Source organism: Ursus arctos, unplaced genomic scaffold (assembly GCF_023065955.2).
Source record: "Ursus arctos isolate Adak ecotype North America unplaced genomic scaffold, UrsArc2.0 scaffold_5, whole genome shotgun sequence".
NCBI lineage: Eukaryota > Metazoa > Chordata > Mammalia > Carnivora > Ursidae > Ursus > Ursus arctos.
Window position 1 is genome coordinate 43,911,149 of NW_026623067.1, and position 14,061 is coordinate 43,925,209.

The 14,061-nt window shown below is 38.2% G+C and overlaps 1 protein-coding gene across 2 annotated transcripts in view; it reads right to left on the bottom strand.

The window, feature by feature from the left end:
* JAKMIP2 (janus kinase and microtubule interacting protein 2) overlaps positions 1–14,061 on the bottom strand; it is a 57,725-nt gene that overhangs the window by 31,277 nt on the left and 12,387 nt on the right. For both annotated transcript variants that reach the window (XM_044384217.1, XM_026498968.2), the window contains exons 2-7: positions 13,209–13,706; positions 9,384–9,593; positions 7,481–7,579; positions 3,646–3,792; positions 2,846–2,986; positions 643–699 (exon numbers count right to left, since the gene is read on the bottom strand). In XM_044384217.1, the coding sequence (XP_044240152.1) occupies positions 643–699; positions 2,846–2,986; positions 3,646–3,792; positions 7,481–7,579; positions 9,384–9,593; positions 13,209–13,706 (1,152 nt within the window). The remainder of the gene's footprint in view (positions 1–642; positions 700–2,845; positions 2,987–3,645; positions 3,793–7,480; positions 7,580–9,383; positions 9,594–13,208; positions 13,707–14,061) is intronic.

Sequence of the window (14,061 nt, forward strand, 5' to 3'; positions counted from 1 at the left end):
TAAAGTCCAGGCACCTATCTGGGATTATCAAATTGTAAGTCTTATCATCCAATCCCATATCCAAATCAAATAATGTACTTGATAAAAACAAAATCAAACAAATTGACAAATTAACAAAACTTTGTGGATTATAAGAGGCTATACAGATATGGGTGGACTGAGAGTACCGTTATTAATAATCATTATCAGCAATAGTATCCAAGTGAATAATGAAATAATAAAATCAAACCACTATCAATAATACCGTCCAAGGGAATAATAAAAGTATACTAATAATTATAGCGTGGGTATGAGACACTAATATTGTTCACTGGGGGGCATTAAATCATGTGTATCTCTTGCATGTTCTTGGAGTCTGACTCTCTGGCTTGTCAAATAATGCTTTCTACATCAAACCTAGTGCCTTATTTACTCAGATAAAGTCATATAAAGCAAATCTTAAAAGTTAAAATCCACAACACAATCATTTTTGGACTTCTAAGAACTATCAAGAGAAGAGATTTTCTTAGGCAAATAAAGCCCATGGTTTGCTGTACTTTAGGAACACCTGATTTATCACATCTTTGCAGGAAGATTCCTTGGCAAGCCTCACAGAGCTGCAGGGTTTGTGGCAAAAGCCTGATAACCTAGTTTTCTCATTACCTTAATTGGCTTGGAACTTCTTCTATGTTTTCTCCTACGGATGAGCTTTTCTCGGTCCTGAAAAACAGAGGAAGAACTTTTCAGATGTTGAGTTGGTACATGTTTCTCTCTAAGTTTTGGTTTTTGTTTTTTTTTCAATGACAGAGTTGGTTTTCCCCTGAGGCATTACATATTTCTATTTAAAATAAGATTGTGTTTTGTAATTTTGGCAATTTTTAGGTTTGCTACTTATGTATCTTTTTAAAGATTTTATTTATTTATTTATTTGAGAGAGAGCACGAGCTGGGGGAGGAGCAGAGGGAGAGAAAGAAGGAGGGGAAAGAAACTCAAACAGACGTCACACTGAGTATGTGGGGCTCAATCTCATGACCCTGAGATCCTGAACTGAGTGGAAACCAAAAGTCAGACACTTAACCAACTGAGCCACCCAGGTGCCCTGCTACTTACATATTTTTTAAGTAAAAATACACTACAACTTTTCCTGATAATCTATGTGGATCTGAGAGCCTTCCAATCAGGAAGTACACTGTCTTCCTCATCAGAATCCTTTGTTATACTTGAAGATCAAGTAGCTCTGAAAATACACATATTTTCCCAAAGCACAATTTTTCAGTTTTCTCAAACCCCAAATTACTTTATATTTAACTTTATATTTAAGTATTAAAAAGTACTACTTTGCATAAACCTTATTCTTTTCATTTAATCACTCGAAAGGCATAGCAAGCTGTCTTAGACTCTTGTTCTCACCTGCACCCTCTAAAGATGGGAACAGAGTGTCTGCTGGGTTGGAATCATCTAGTGGGTTTTTTTGGGGGGGGGGGTGGTTGTAGTTGGAATGTTCTGGAAAACTCAAAGAATATCTAGAAATCATGATCGATTTCTTGATTCATTCTTGTTGTGGATGGAGATACCCTGGGAATCTGGTGTTCATCCACTAAGTACTCCACGTATTTACTGTACAAATTCAAAGGTAGATTAAGTAAATGACACTTAGTTTCCCTGGAAGTCTGGATGACATGCCTCAACATGTCAAATTCCTATAAGAAACTTTTAGCTTAAGTTCAGACACTCAAAGTCAAGAAAAGTGTGGCTGAGTGAATCTGGGATTTACTAGTAATTAAGGATGTGGATGTGAATTAAGAGGCACAGTGCTTCAGAAGGCCATGTTTAATACATGGCCTGGTTTATGCCAGTGACATTAACCTTTAGGATTTCCTACCCTGTAAAAATATTTTGATCATACAACCTCAATATATCCGAAACTTCGAAAATTAGATTACCCTCCTAATACAGTATATGCATTATATTACCCTCCTAATACAGTATATGCATTATAACATATATTCAAACATAGACAATTTTAAAAGGATAAACCACAAATAGTTATAACCAGAAGTTATCATGTTTTCTCCCCTCAATAGCAGTAAATCATCTTGCTCACCCTACTCAGTAGAGACACTTGTCTAACCACCCCCCCCACTTCCCCATTGCCAATTCCTCAACTCTCCAGCCCTTGGCTTGGTCCTGAAGTAAGAGCAACCAGAGATAACAATCATGGAATAAACATGGAATAAACACAGAGAGGCAAACAGGAAACCCAAAGGCATCTGAAGGTCTTAGGCCACTGCTGTTTGTAAAACAGGCCTTGACCAGATGCAAACGGGAGTAAAAAGTGCACTACAGGCACTGAAGTCATGGTCAAAAGATCGGGACTGAAATTTCTGCTTTGTCATGTAATTACGATGTCACTGTTCAATCAACGAGCATTTATTAAACTGCACCTATGTGCTAGACACTGAGATAAATGTTGGGAAATAAGAGGCATATGGTCCTGTTACTACTATTGGCCAAATATTTAATCTCTGAGCCTCAGAATCTTGATACTGGAAGGCATTTATGAGGTATACCCACACTACCTACCTACTCACGTAACAATGCATTTGGAAGTTCTTTTAGAGTCTTTGCAGTCACTATTTGTGTTATCAAATAAGTTAACAAAGAATTATAACTGAAAATGTATAAAACAGTTAACTAATATGAAGTATTTTTGGAACAGAGTCTCTTCAACCTACTTATATATTGACTATATAAACTTAGGCCTTTGGGACTAATTTGAAATTATTAAGTGGTTCCAGTGTATGTTGATTTCTCAGCTACTTGCCCTTGGGAACAGCTTAGAATTTATAGATTGATCAAGACCTACCCTTGTGAGCTCATCAATAATGTTCTGCTGCTCAATGACTTGAAGTTTTAAAAACTCTGTCTCTTGTTCTTCATTAGCTTGATCGAGGTCATTCAGAGATTTTAATTTCTTTAAGGGTGGGTGGGATGTTATTTTTTCTCTCTGGATTGGAAAAGAAGAAAGCATAGGAAGAGACTTTAAAAATCCCAAACTGTAGTGGTTCACATAAATTATCTACAGAAACTTTATGAGGCTCCAAGTAAATTTGAAAATTGCTCAGCTTCATAGACGCACCAACCAAAACCCTCAAGTATATTTTATTTGCTACAAGTCAAAATCATGGGGGATGTTTGAAGATCTCGATAGCTGTGTTGTAAGTCTGTTAAGGAGTGCATGAGCTTATCACTGTCCATACGTAATACAAGGGTGGGATCTATTTCTCAACCATTATGCAATGTCTCAGAAGATGAGAGGTATCCATTGTACAGTTCTATAAAGAGCATGTTAGTGAAATTCTTGGAAGGAAGTTTCTGTGGCTGAGGAGCTATGTTGAAAGTTTGCTTCTCTATTGGGGAGATTTTGGAAAGTGTGCAGATTCCTGGAAGCACTCCTACCATTCTGCAAATTTAGAAACCCCTTAAAATTCAGAGCCAGCAACGTTCTTTTGCTTTCTTTCTTTAAGGTTCCTTGCTTACACGGGGAAAACCCCAACTTTCATGAATAGCATTGTATTTTAGAAATAAACTGAGAAAGAGCAGTAAGTCAGGTTAGTGGAGTAATATAAAGACGGAAGCTGCAGTTTTGCAGTTTGGGATACACACCATTTCTGAATTTTCCTTGGTAACGGCTTTTAGTTTCTCTTCCATGCGCTGCAAAGACACCATCAGTTCATCGTTTCTCTTGGCGAGGCACTTGTTCCTTTCCAGAAGAGGTTTACATTGTTTCTCGGTTTCCCGCACACGTTTTAACTGGGAAGACATAAGTTAAAATTTGTCTCTTGTGCTAGAGTGGATGTGGGAGCAGACGGAGTTAACTGGCAGGGGTGAAACCCATCCTGGACCACCTTGGTCTACCTCCTGTGTCTCGGAACTGACCATGACCATCCTTCATTTAACAGCCTTTGTCTTCAGTTTCCTCTGATGGTTTTTCATCACAGTATTCACAACTCTATTGCAAGTAGTACCTTCAGGGAGGTGCTGCCGAGGTTCTGGTTATGGAAATGCTCGGAAAGAGCAACTGCACACCTTGCTTGCCCAATTCCTCTAGCCCAGGTACCCTGGTACCCTCAGCCTCAATCTCAGGCTGCTCAGACCTCTCCCCAGGCCTGCAAAGACCCCTCACTGGCTCAGAGAGATAAAGCAGCTCATATGAATCACAAGTCACTAAGGAGTGCAACCAGGACCCAAACCCAAGCCTGGATGTCGCCAAAACCTGTTCTTCCCATGACAGATGTTGCTAAAACTCCTGAAACCATACTAAGGCTGTTCATTTATTTTTTTAAGTGTATTTTTTTTTTTTTTTTGGTAATCTCTACACCCAGTGTGTGGCTCGAACTCATAACCCCGAGGGAAGGGGGCTCATGCTCTTCTGACTAAGCCAGCCAGGTGCCCCAAGGGTGTTTATTTTTAAGAAAATGTTATTGAGAAAAAAAAAATACTCTCAAAATTCTATTGATTTTGTGTTTAAGAACATTTATCTCACTGAGCTTAGGAAAAGTATGATTCTATTCTTACCCACCCATAATTAAAAGTGACCATATTCTGGTTTGCTAGTTAGTCTAAGGCAGGGTTTCTCAACCTCTGTACTCTAGACATTTTAGGCTAGGTATTTTTTGTCATGAGATGTCCTGCATTGTAGAATGTTTAGCAGCATCTCTGGTCTCTGCCCACTAGATGCTGGTAACATCCCCCCAGTTGTGACAATCAAAAATGTCTCCAGATACTGCCAAAATTGTCTCTAGCTGAGAACCAGTGGTCTAATTTTATGAATGCTATCTTGGGGTAATTATTAATAATCCCCCCTTTTACCCTCAAAACTCCCATTTTGATGACATATTTTATGGTGCCTCCATACATAATGGATTTCCATGTTAAAGTTCCCATGCTTAGGTCAGTGACTTTATACTAATGTTTCTGAATGAGTATGTATTGGGGGAGGGGTACTGAAGCAAGGAAAGTGGTGGTGTGTATCAGAACCATCTGACAAGATTGTTTAAAGTACTCACTCCTATTTTTGAGAATCTAACGTTTTAGGAAGTGCTGGGGTAGGAGACTTAGCTACCTATAAATATTTGAAACAGCTGCTTATGGGATTCTAAAACAGTACTCCCCAACTGTATCCTAACTGCCATTTGAAAACTCATTTTATATCAAAGGCCAAAATTTTTCATAACTTCATTTAATCCTAAGATTTGAGTTTCAGTGTCTGAAGAAATCATATTAAATATGAAGCACACACAAGGAAAAATAAATTATTCCACTAGGTTCACTATTTCAAACTTCGTCTCTTTTCTGAGGGTCAATGACAAGGGTTTTAAACAGTTAAATTTACTTAGTAGATGCTATTTATGGAAGATGCAGAAAAACACAAGTAAAAAGAGATATCAGTAATTCTACCATACCATACATCAGTAACGATAGATCCAAGTACCTAAAAAAACTGTTCCTTTTAAAAGATATAGCTTAAATATTATACAGGAAGTGAGTGTGAAAGTCAATATAGATATTCATGAAACCACCAAAAGAAAAAATCCGATATAGTGCAACTAACATCAGACCAAGACTTTAAGAAGTATTACTAAAGATAAAAAAAAATCATGATGCAAACATTTAACAAATCTTAATTTATATGTACCTAGTAACATAACTTCAAATATATATAAAGCAAACTTGACAAAACTAAGAATAGATATGGACAAATCTGTTGGGAGAAGAAGCACACAAAAATAGTATAAAGATATAGGAGATTTTAAACAAGACTATTAATGAACTTGATTCAAAATGCATGCAATGATTGCAGAGTATACCTTCTTTTTATGCGAACATGGAATGTTTCTAAAATTGACAGTATGCTACCATCATAAAGTAAATTTCAACAAATTTTAAAGAATGAAATGATACAAAGTATTCCTGACTAATGTAACATTGTGTGTCAACTGTACTTCAATAAAAAAAAAAAAAAAGAAATAATACAAAGTATATTCTCTGGCTATAATGGAATTAAGGTAGAAATCAATAACAGAGAGACAACTCAAAAATCTCCAAATGTTTAAAAGTTGAGCCTTCTGGTGCTAAGTAACCCAGGGGTCAAAGAAGAAATCATATACTAGAAAAGATTTTGAAATAACAATACATTACAACATAAAAAAATGTATGGGATGAAGCTAGTCATGCTTAGAGACATTTATGACCTAAAATGTATATATCTGGAAAAAAACAAAATGCTGAAAATAACTTCTTTGTACCAAGAGCCACCATTAAGAATGTAAAATGTAAGACACAGAGCAGGATTTTTTTTTTTTTTTTTTAGATTTATTTATTTGAGAGAGAGACAGAGAGAGGGTGTGAGAGAGGATTGGGGAAGGAGGGCAGAAGGAGGAGAGAGAGAATTCCAGGCAGACGCCATGCTGAGCACAGAGCCTGACACTGGGCTCAATCTCAGGACCCTGAGATCACGAGCTGAGCAGAGACCAAGAGTTGGATGCTTAACCGACTGTGCCACCCAGATGCCCCCAGAGCAGGATATTTTAAATGCAAATATCCAAAAATGATGTAAAGAATTCCTAATATTAATAAGAAAATAGACACAGCACAAAAGAAAATTTTACAAAAGACAAAGGGCCAAAAGATATTTGAAGATTCACTCAACCTCATTATAAAGGAAAGTGAAAATCAAAATCCTACAATCAGAATATAGCTCACACCCACCATACTGACTAATATGATCAACGATCTGTGCAAGTTGGCAAAGCTGTGGAGAAACTCCAAGTCTCCCACATTGGTGGTGGGAATGCAATTGTTCTAACAACTGTGGAAACCCGGCCCCAGTACTGAGGCTAACCACATGCACACCCTACAACCCAGTCATTCCATTCCTTGGTATGCTCTCAGCAGAAATGAACACGTTTTCTCACCAAAGACATTAACAGCACCACCAACATTAAAACTGTTAAGAAACACTATAAATGGCCATTAACAATTAAAGAAGAAATATACTGTTGTGTATTAAGTGAATACAATAGAGTAAGAAAATGAACGAATGATACATATAATACAGTGAGTGACTTCCACAATGTATTGATGGGCAAAAAAGCCAGACACAGAAGAGTGATTACCGTAGGATGCCATTTACAAAACATTTAAAAAATGGTGACACATGTCTATAGTGACAGAATTCGGTAGAGTGATTAACTCTAGAAGGATGTGACTGCCAGAGGTCCCAAGAGAGGGAGGCTCTGAGGTGCTAGTAATCTTCCAGGTACTCATCTGGGTGGTAGTTATATGGGTGTATCACTTTGGGCATATTTATTAATAACTGGACCTTTATTATCTGTGCACTTGTCTTTATTATGTTATACTTCTACAACATCATAAACAATTTTAAACAAAATGTTTAACAAAATCACCAAATAAACAAATAATTCTGGGCAGAACTCACCAGTTCATTTCGTTCATCTCCAAGCAGGGTGTTCCTGTCTTCTAATTTTCTTATAGTGGCATTCAATTCAGCTATTCTCTTCTGATTTCTTCTCAAATCCTATGCAGGAAAATTAAAATGAGTATTTCTTCAATAACACTTTTCACAAAGTTTGGGAATTCCACTCATAAAAGTAAGAAGCTTGGTTCCTTTCATCTGGCTTATGAGGTGAGAGTAAAATGTTCTGTACTCAGAGAAGAGTAAATATTTACCGTCTTCTAACCCTTGATATTCACTGCTTCGGTTGAAGACCAGGCCTGGTTGAAACTGCAAATGAATTCCATGTGGCAGATACTCTCTGGAGCCCTGACTCCTGGCAAGCGGAGTGGTAGATGGTTGGATGAGCCTATCAGATCTGTGAGCTCTGAGACCAAGGTCATGTCGTGATTACATGAGGTTCAAGGAGCATCTCTTAAGTCATGGCTGCACATTGCTTCCCACAGCTAAGACAGATGTCCTATCACACTTAGCCAAAGAATAGAAGATAGGGCTGGGCTTTGAAAATCCCTACATACTCCTGGAGAAAAACGTCAGTGTGACAAGGCTGAGGTATTGCCTTCCTGTATAAAAGGCAGCAGATTATAAGATAGCCTTTGCTAGTACATTTTGCCCAGAGCTACCGGCATCCCCACTGTCATAATTGCCATGGATCACTTTACACATGGCTCTCATGGATTAATTCTATGCTCTAGGATCCATAGGACCATTATAGACTTGCAATTCCGTTATCATCTTACATTTTGATAGTGCTGTACTGTTGACAAAGCAGCTTCCCACACATTATATCTCCAGATTCATAAAATCCTAGAGGATTCAGCAGAATGGTGAAGATTCAGGGATATCATAACTTGTTCAAGTTCTTGTGGCTACTATCGATAGATCAATAATACTTATTGAATGCTAACTATGAACCGAACACTGTGCTCAACATTTTACACACCGTTTCTTCTAGACCACCGCCCAGCCTTATGGAGTACCATTATTGCCTCTCTTTTACAGATGAGGAAACTGAGCAGGAAAATGATTTGCCTGAGGTCACACAGTAAGTGGCAGATCTAGAAGTTGAACTAAAGAGTCTGACCCTAGAGCCCATTCTCTTGACAATTTTGCTGCACTGCAGGTAAATGTCAGGGATAGAACTGAAACTTACATCTGCTAAATCCTGGTTCCGCCACATACTGGGATATATATATCCTGAACACCAATTCATAAATTATTCATTACTTGGTTCTAAGTACTACTTTGGAAACTATGTCTGTTCCTAAATAATACATTTTCATCTTTTTAGCTGCTACATAATTTGAAAGGTGTAAGTTATGAAAGCCAACTCTATACAAGCTGATTTCTACGGCTGCAGTTCTGAAAATAATTTCTCCTATAAAATGATAAAAATCAGGGTAATAAGTGGCAAGTTCAATCAGACTAGAAGGCTTCAGATGATAATTTAAGCGGTTTAGTTTTTTATATACTCATACATTTTCACCCCTGTAGATGACAACCGTCTTCACCAATTTCCAACCCAAGGGTTCACACAAGGGAAAATTACCAGTCTTGGCAAGAGGCAAAGTAGTTTCATTTAATTTATGACTCTTATAATAGGCTGAAGTTTGGATGGGTATCACGTGGGTAGAAAAATTCTATGCAAGATTTAAAAACACCTGTAATTCTCTTGTGATCTGCTAATGCAGGGCAGACCACTTTGTGAGTTTAGAAAACCCTGTTCCCAAGATACTAGCTGTTTTATAGGCGGAGGCAGAATTGATTTCTTTGTAGTAAACAGGATAGAGCTTAAGTGAAAAGTAAAACTTGGGAGCTAAATAAAAGATGACTCTTGAGTTCTTCACTTCAACTCGGACAGACTTACAGGACTGCCGCAGTGCTCAGAGCCGTCTCCTGCTCTTCCCGGAATTTCTCGTTTTGGACTGCTCATGTTACACTCGGCCTCCTTGACCAAAAAGAGCTGTTCATCCAAAGCCTCCTTCTGCAGCTGCAGTTTCTGTACATAGCCAGTTTGGGTCTCCAGTTCCTTTTCCAGGGAAAAGATGATCCTGTCCTTGGCTTTAATCTCATCCATCTGAATTAAATGACACCCAGGACATTTTATTTAACAATGCTGTAAAAAAAATGCATTTTTACAAGGTATCAGTTTAACTTCTATCTGCTGATTGTTATGGGAAAATATTATGACTGTGACAGGTATACCAAATTTATGAACAAGACAAGGTAACACTGTGTAATGAAAGGCTATCTTAGGATAATTAGTTATCAAGGAGAGTAACTTTTTCTCTGTGGTATATCCGGTGTAGATGCTTTAATTCAATATATTGTTTGAAATAGTCTAGGTTGGTTGGATTTAGAAAGGAAATGATAACTTTAAAATGGGTCATTTGTAAAAAAAAAATAAAATAAAATGGGTCATTTGTGTTAATAAAGACAGATACTCAATATTCCATTACAGTGTTTCCCAGGACAATTTTTATGTTCCCTCCTGTTTGGAGGAATACCCTTTAAGTTCACTTTAAATAGCAACAGCCACTATGAATTGGTCATTTTTTACTGACGAAGCTGCAGACTTTCCAGGACCCTAGTCAGTTCCTAAGGCCAGTATGTTTGAATTCAGGTGGCAAATGTGGAGCGAATTCAGGAGTGAATTTGGAGCATGGTTCATGTTACGTGGATCTTTCCATTTCTTTCCACATTTCAGAGCAAACAGCTAAGGCAACCATTTTACTATTACTGTCAGAAAAGCATGGTAGGGACAAGAAGAGGAATAGGAAGCACCTGGTAATATTAGCCACTGTTTCCCCTCCTACATCTGTGAGACATATTTATGTATCCCAACACTCAACTTAAGTCTCGGCATGGTTTCAGAGTTATTTGTCAACTAAAGGTCATAAGCATTTGCTATCAACTGATGAAGAGTTCCATTGAACCAAAAAATTTGTGCCATTCCTAGTGAAGGCTAGTGAAGTTAATGTCTGTAAACAATTGCTGAAGGAGCATAACTATCAGGCAAAATCTTTCTTCTCACTTCATTATATTTCATAAGAATATTCAAAATGGAGATAGGATACAGACATTTAATACAGATGATATTATACTGCTCTCTTTATAAAAATGTCTCCTTATTTATAACAAATCACTTTGTGTACATCTTTCTTTGCTGTGTTCCTTATATAAATATGCCTATGTATATATTTGGAACAAAAATTGATGTGTAGTCCCATTTTTCCACAGGTAAGTATCTGCGAGCTACTGCCTCCCAGTCACAGGATTACATTTTAGATCAATTTTGGAAGGACATGGAGCTAAATTCTGCATGGTCCTGTGATATCATCTGATAACTTGGTGAGTAGCCAAACACTGTCCTGTTAATTCTGGAATGAAGCACTGTCTTTAGTTTCTACCTCCTTGTAGAATATTTGAATCCAGTGTTATTCGTAACCAGGTAGTACATTCATTCATTAGACCTGTCATCTATGATGTCATTTAAAGTTTACTGTGGCTCCACACCTCCCTGCTCCTAGTTGGTTCTGATGTACCCTACCTAAATGAACTTGCTGGAAATTACTCCATTACTGCCCATATAATCATCCTCATCTTTGCCATCATCATAACTACAATTTATTAATTTTTTACTATAGTCAAGGCACTATCCTCAGAGCTTTACATACCTTACCTCCTTTTATAACAATAATATCACACAAGTTCTGTTATCACCATTTTATAGATGATAACCAAGAACTTCTGACTCATTCTAATAGGCTATGCAATACTAATCCCAACATTATCCTTATACTTTCAGCATTTTCCAAAGTAGTTTTCTATAGAATATCCAGTAATCAGTGTCGATGAGTCTCTATTGCATAGTGGTTGTAAGCATGGACTCTGGCTTCAGAATCCTGAAAATCTTCCAAAGTTCTAGTACTTAGATGGGAAGGGATGCCTACCAGAATTCCCTGGAGAAATTTTCTAAACAGAATGGCTCTCATTTCTCTCCCTTCCAGTTCCAAAAAGAGCTGGGTGTGGGGGTAGTGACAGAACAAGAAGAAAAAACTGAAGACAAGCGCATCTGTACTACTGAAAAACTTCCCATATTACTCTGTTTGCACCCAGTTTTTCAACAACTCTTGAGGTAGCTTAGATTTCACATTGTTACTAAGAGAAACTGCATTGTCTACTTTAGCAGTATGCTGGTAAAAGGAAGTCACAGAAAGAAACTACAGATCAACAAGTGGATATACTTGCAGATTTTATATCGAAGACCATCAACAAACAGAAATATTTGATGTATAACATCCTTTTCATTTACCCACCTGCTGACTCCAGGTTTCATAGTCCTGGTTCTTTCTTCATCAGCTGTTGTCTTTTCAAAAACCGAAGGCAGGGCAGAGACCAATATTTCTGCACTGCATTTGGTCTTTATTGTCAACCAGGGCAATAGGATGAATTGCAGACAAAGAATTTGGAAAGTGTGGCAAAGGCAAAATTTTACGGTACAAAGAAAATTACACATTTAGCTTTTTAAAATATTCTGTTGTAACCACTTTTACTTAAAATCAAAATCCTAGAGATATTGTCCAAGGAACATAATTGGAATTCTTACAAAATAATTGCTTAGAATTGGCAGACACAAAAGGAAAGTGTAGTGATCCTAAGAAAATATTATTCTTATTTTTGAAGATTTTTGTTTTAAGTACTCTCTACCCCCAACACGGGGCTCGAACTCACAACTCTGAGATCAAGAGTCACATGCTCCACTGACTAAGCCAGCCAGGTGGCCAGAAAATATTATTGTTAGAGAAGCATAAAGTGCATTCTAACAGGTGCACGGTAATTTGATAAGACAGAACTAAGATATAACTAATGCTAAACATTCTGAGTGTAGATGCATTTAAATGTTTCTTCTAAAATAATTGGACGTGGTCAACTTAGGGCATTATGGCTTTCACGCAATAATTATACTTGTTTTATTTTTAGGTGTAGTGAGAGACCAATGTGGCTTTTGGTCATACATATTAAAAAGAAAGATCCAAATCTATAGGCTTGAAGTAAGTCTTGGAAATTGGCAATAGCAAATAAACTACTTAGAAATAGTTTAAAAATTATAATGGCCACTGTTTTGAATAGCCCTGTTTATTTTGGGAAAGAAGATCTATTTTAAAAATGTCTAGGGAACTTATAGCTCTATTTCTTGCTTTCAGACACAGTTCCTGGAAAGAAGACAGGTGAATCATTCAAGATGCTCTCAGCGGCTGCCATTTCAGATACCTTAAAAGCCACAGAAACTTTCCCCACCCCTGTAAAAACCCAGTAACATTTTATAAATAGAAAGCCCACAAACATGTTGATTTTAGAAGAGTTCATAATTTAGAATATTTTTATAGACATTCAAGAAAACAGGAGTCATTGACTAGATACTCTCTGTATATGTGAGGCAGGAATAATCCAGTTTTTATGAGAAAGGTGATTCCAATATCTTCTACACTTTACAATTCCAATTTTGGCTTGGGCGTATCTACTTATTTACCTGCCTACCTACCTACCTACAGACCTATCTTGTATTTTGGACAGAGTGCTAGACAGGAGGTGAGCACTGTTTATAATCCACTCATGAGAAACAACCATGGCGCTCTAAAACCTGGAAAGAGAATGGTTGTACACCGACGTACTGCCCTGGGTTACTAACCAGCCTCCGAATATCCCGTTCTGACTCCCACTTGATCTTCGAGATGGCTTCCTGGTGGGACTGATGTTCACTCCTAAGGTCCCCAGCCTTGATTTTATCCGCTTGGATCATATTGCTTAGAGCCTCGTCCACCTGCTTCTTGGCAGTTTTCAGGTCCGCAATTTCCTGTAAGAGCTTAAGGCGCTCTGCATCAAACAGTTTCCTGGCCTCCTCCCGGGCCTCAATGGTGAGCGCTGTCCTTACTTTGTCACTGCTGCCGTCCCGGAGAGCACACAGAGCCGACTTGAGCCTCTGGATCTCTCCATCCCGCAGCTTCACCGTCCTTGACATTTCTTGCTCGTGCTGCTTGATGAGATTCTCCCTCACGGCCTGCAGCTCCTTCATCTTCTCCTCATGGAGCTTGGCTTTGAGTTCTGTCACCAGGACCGTGTGCTTGCGCTGCTCCAGCTCACGAATCCTCTTTGCTTCTTGAGTCTTCTCTCTTTCAAGCTTAGACACCTAAAGGCAGAGAGGCGAAAGGATGAAACGAGATGAGCCTCAAAGGAAAGGTGAGCTTCTAAGCAGGGCCTGTAGTGCAGAGCCCTGAGCTCTCTCAGTTCCTCATCTCTTCCACCTCAGTCACTGTGCACTGAGGGAAGGGAACCACAAGCCCCAAAGCTGGGAATACACTGTGGGGAAGGAGGAGATACCTGGAGATGCTCGTATTATTTGGTGCAGACAGTATCTGATGTTTGGGGGCCTTACTATTACATCTGTGGTCTGGGAGATGCCAACACAGGCATCTCCCAGAAGCTTGTCAGAAATTCAGAATCCGGGGCTCCTTTCCAGACCTACAATCAGGACGTGCGTTTTA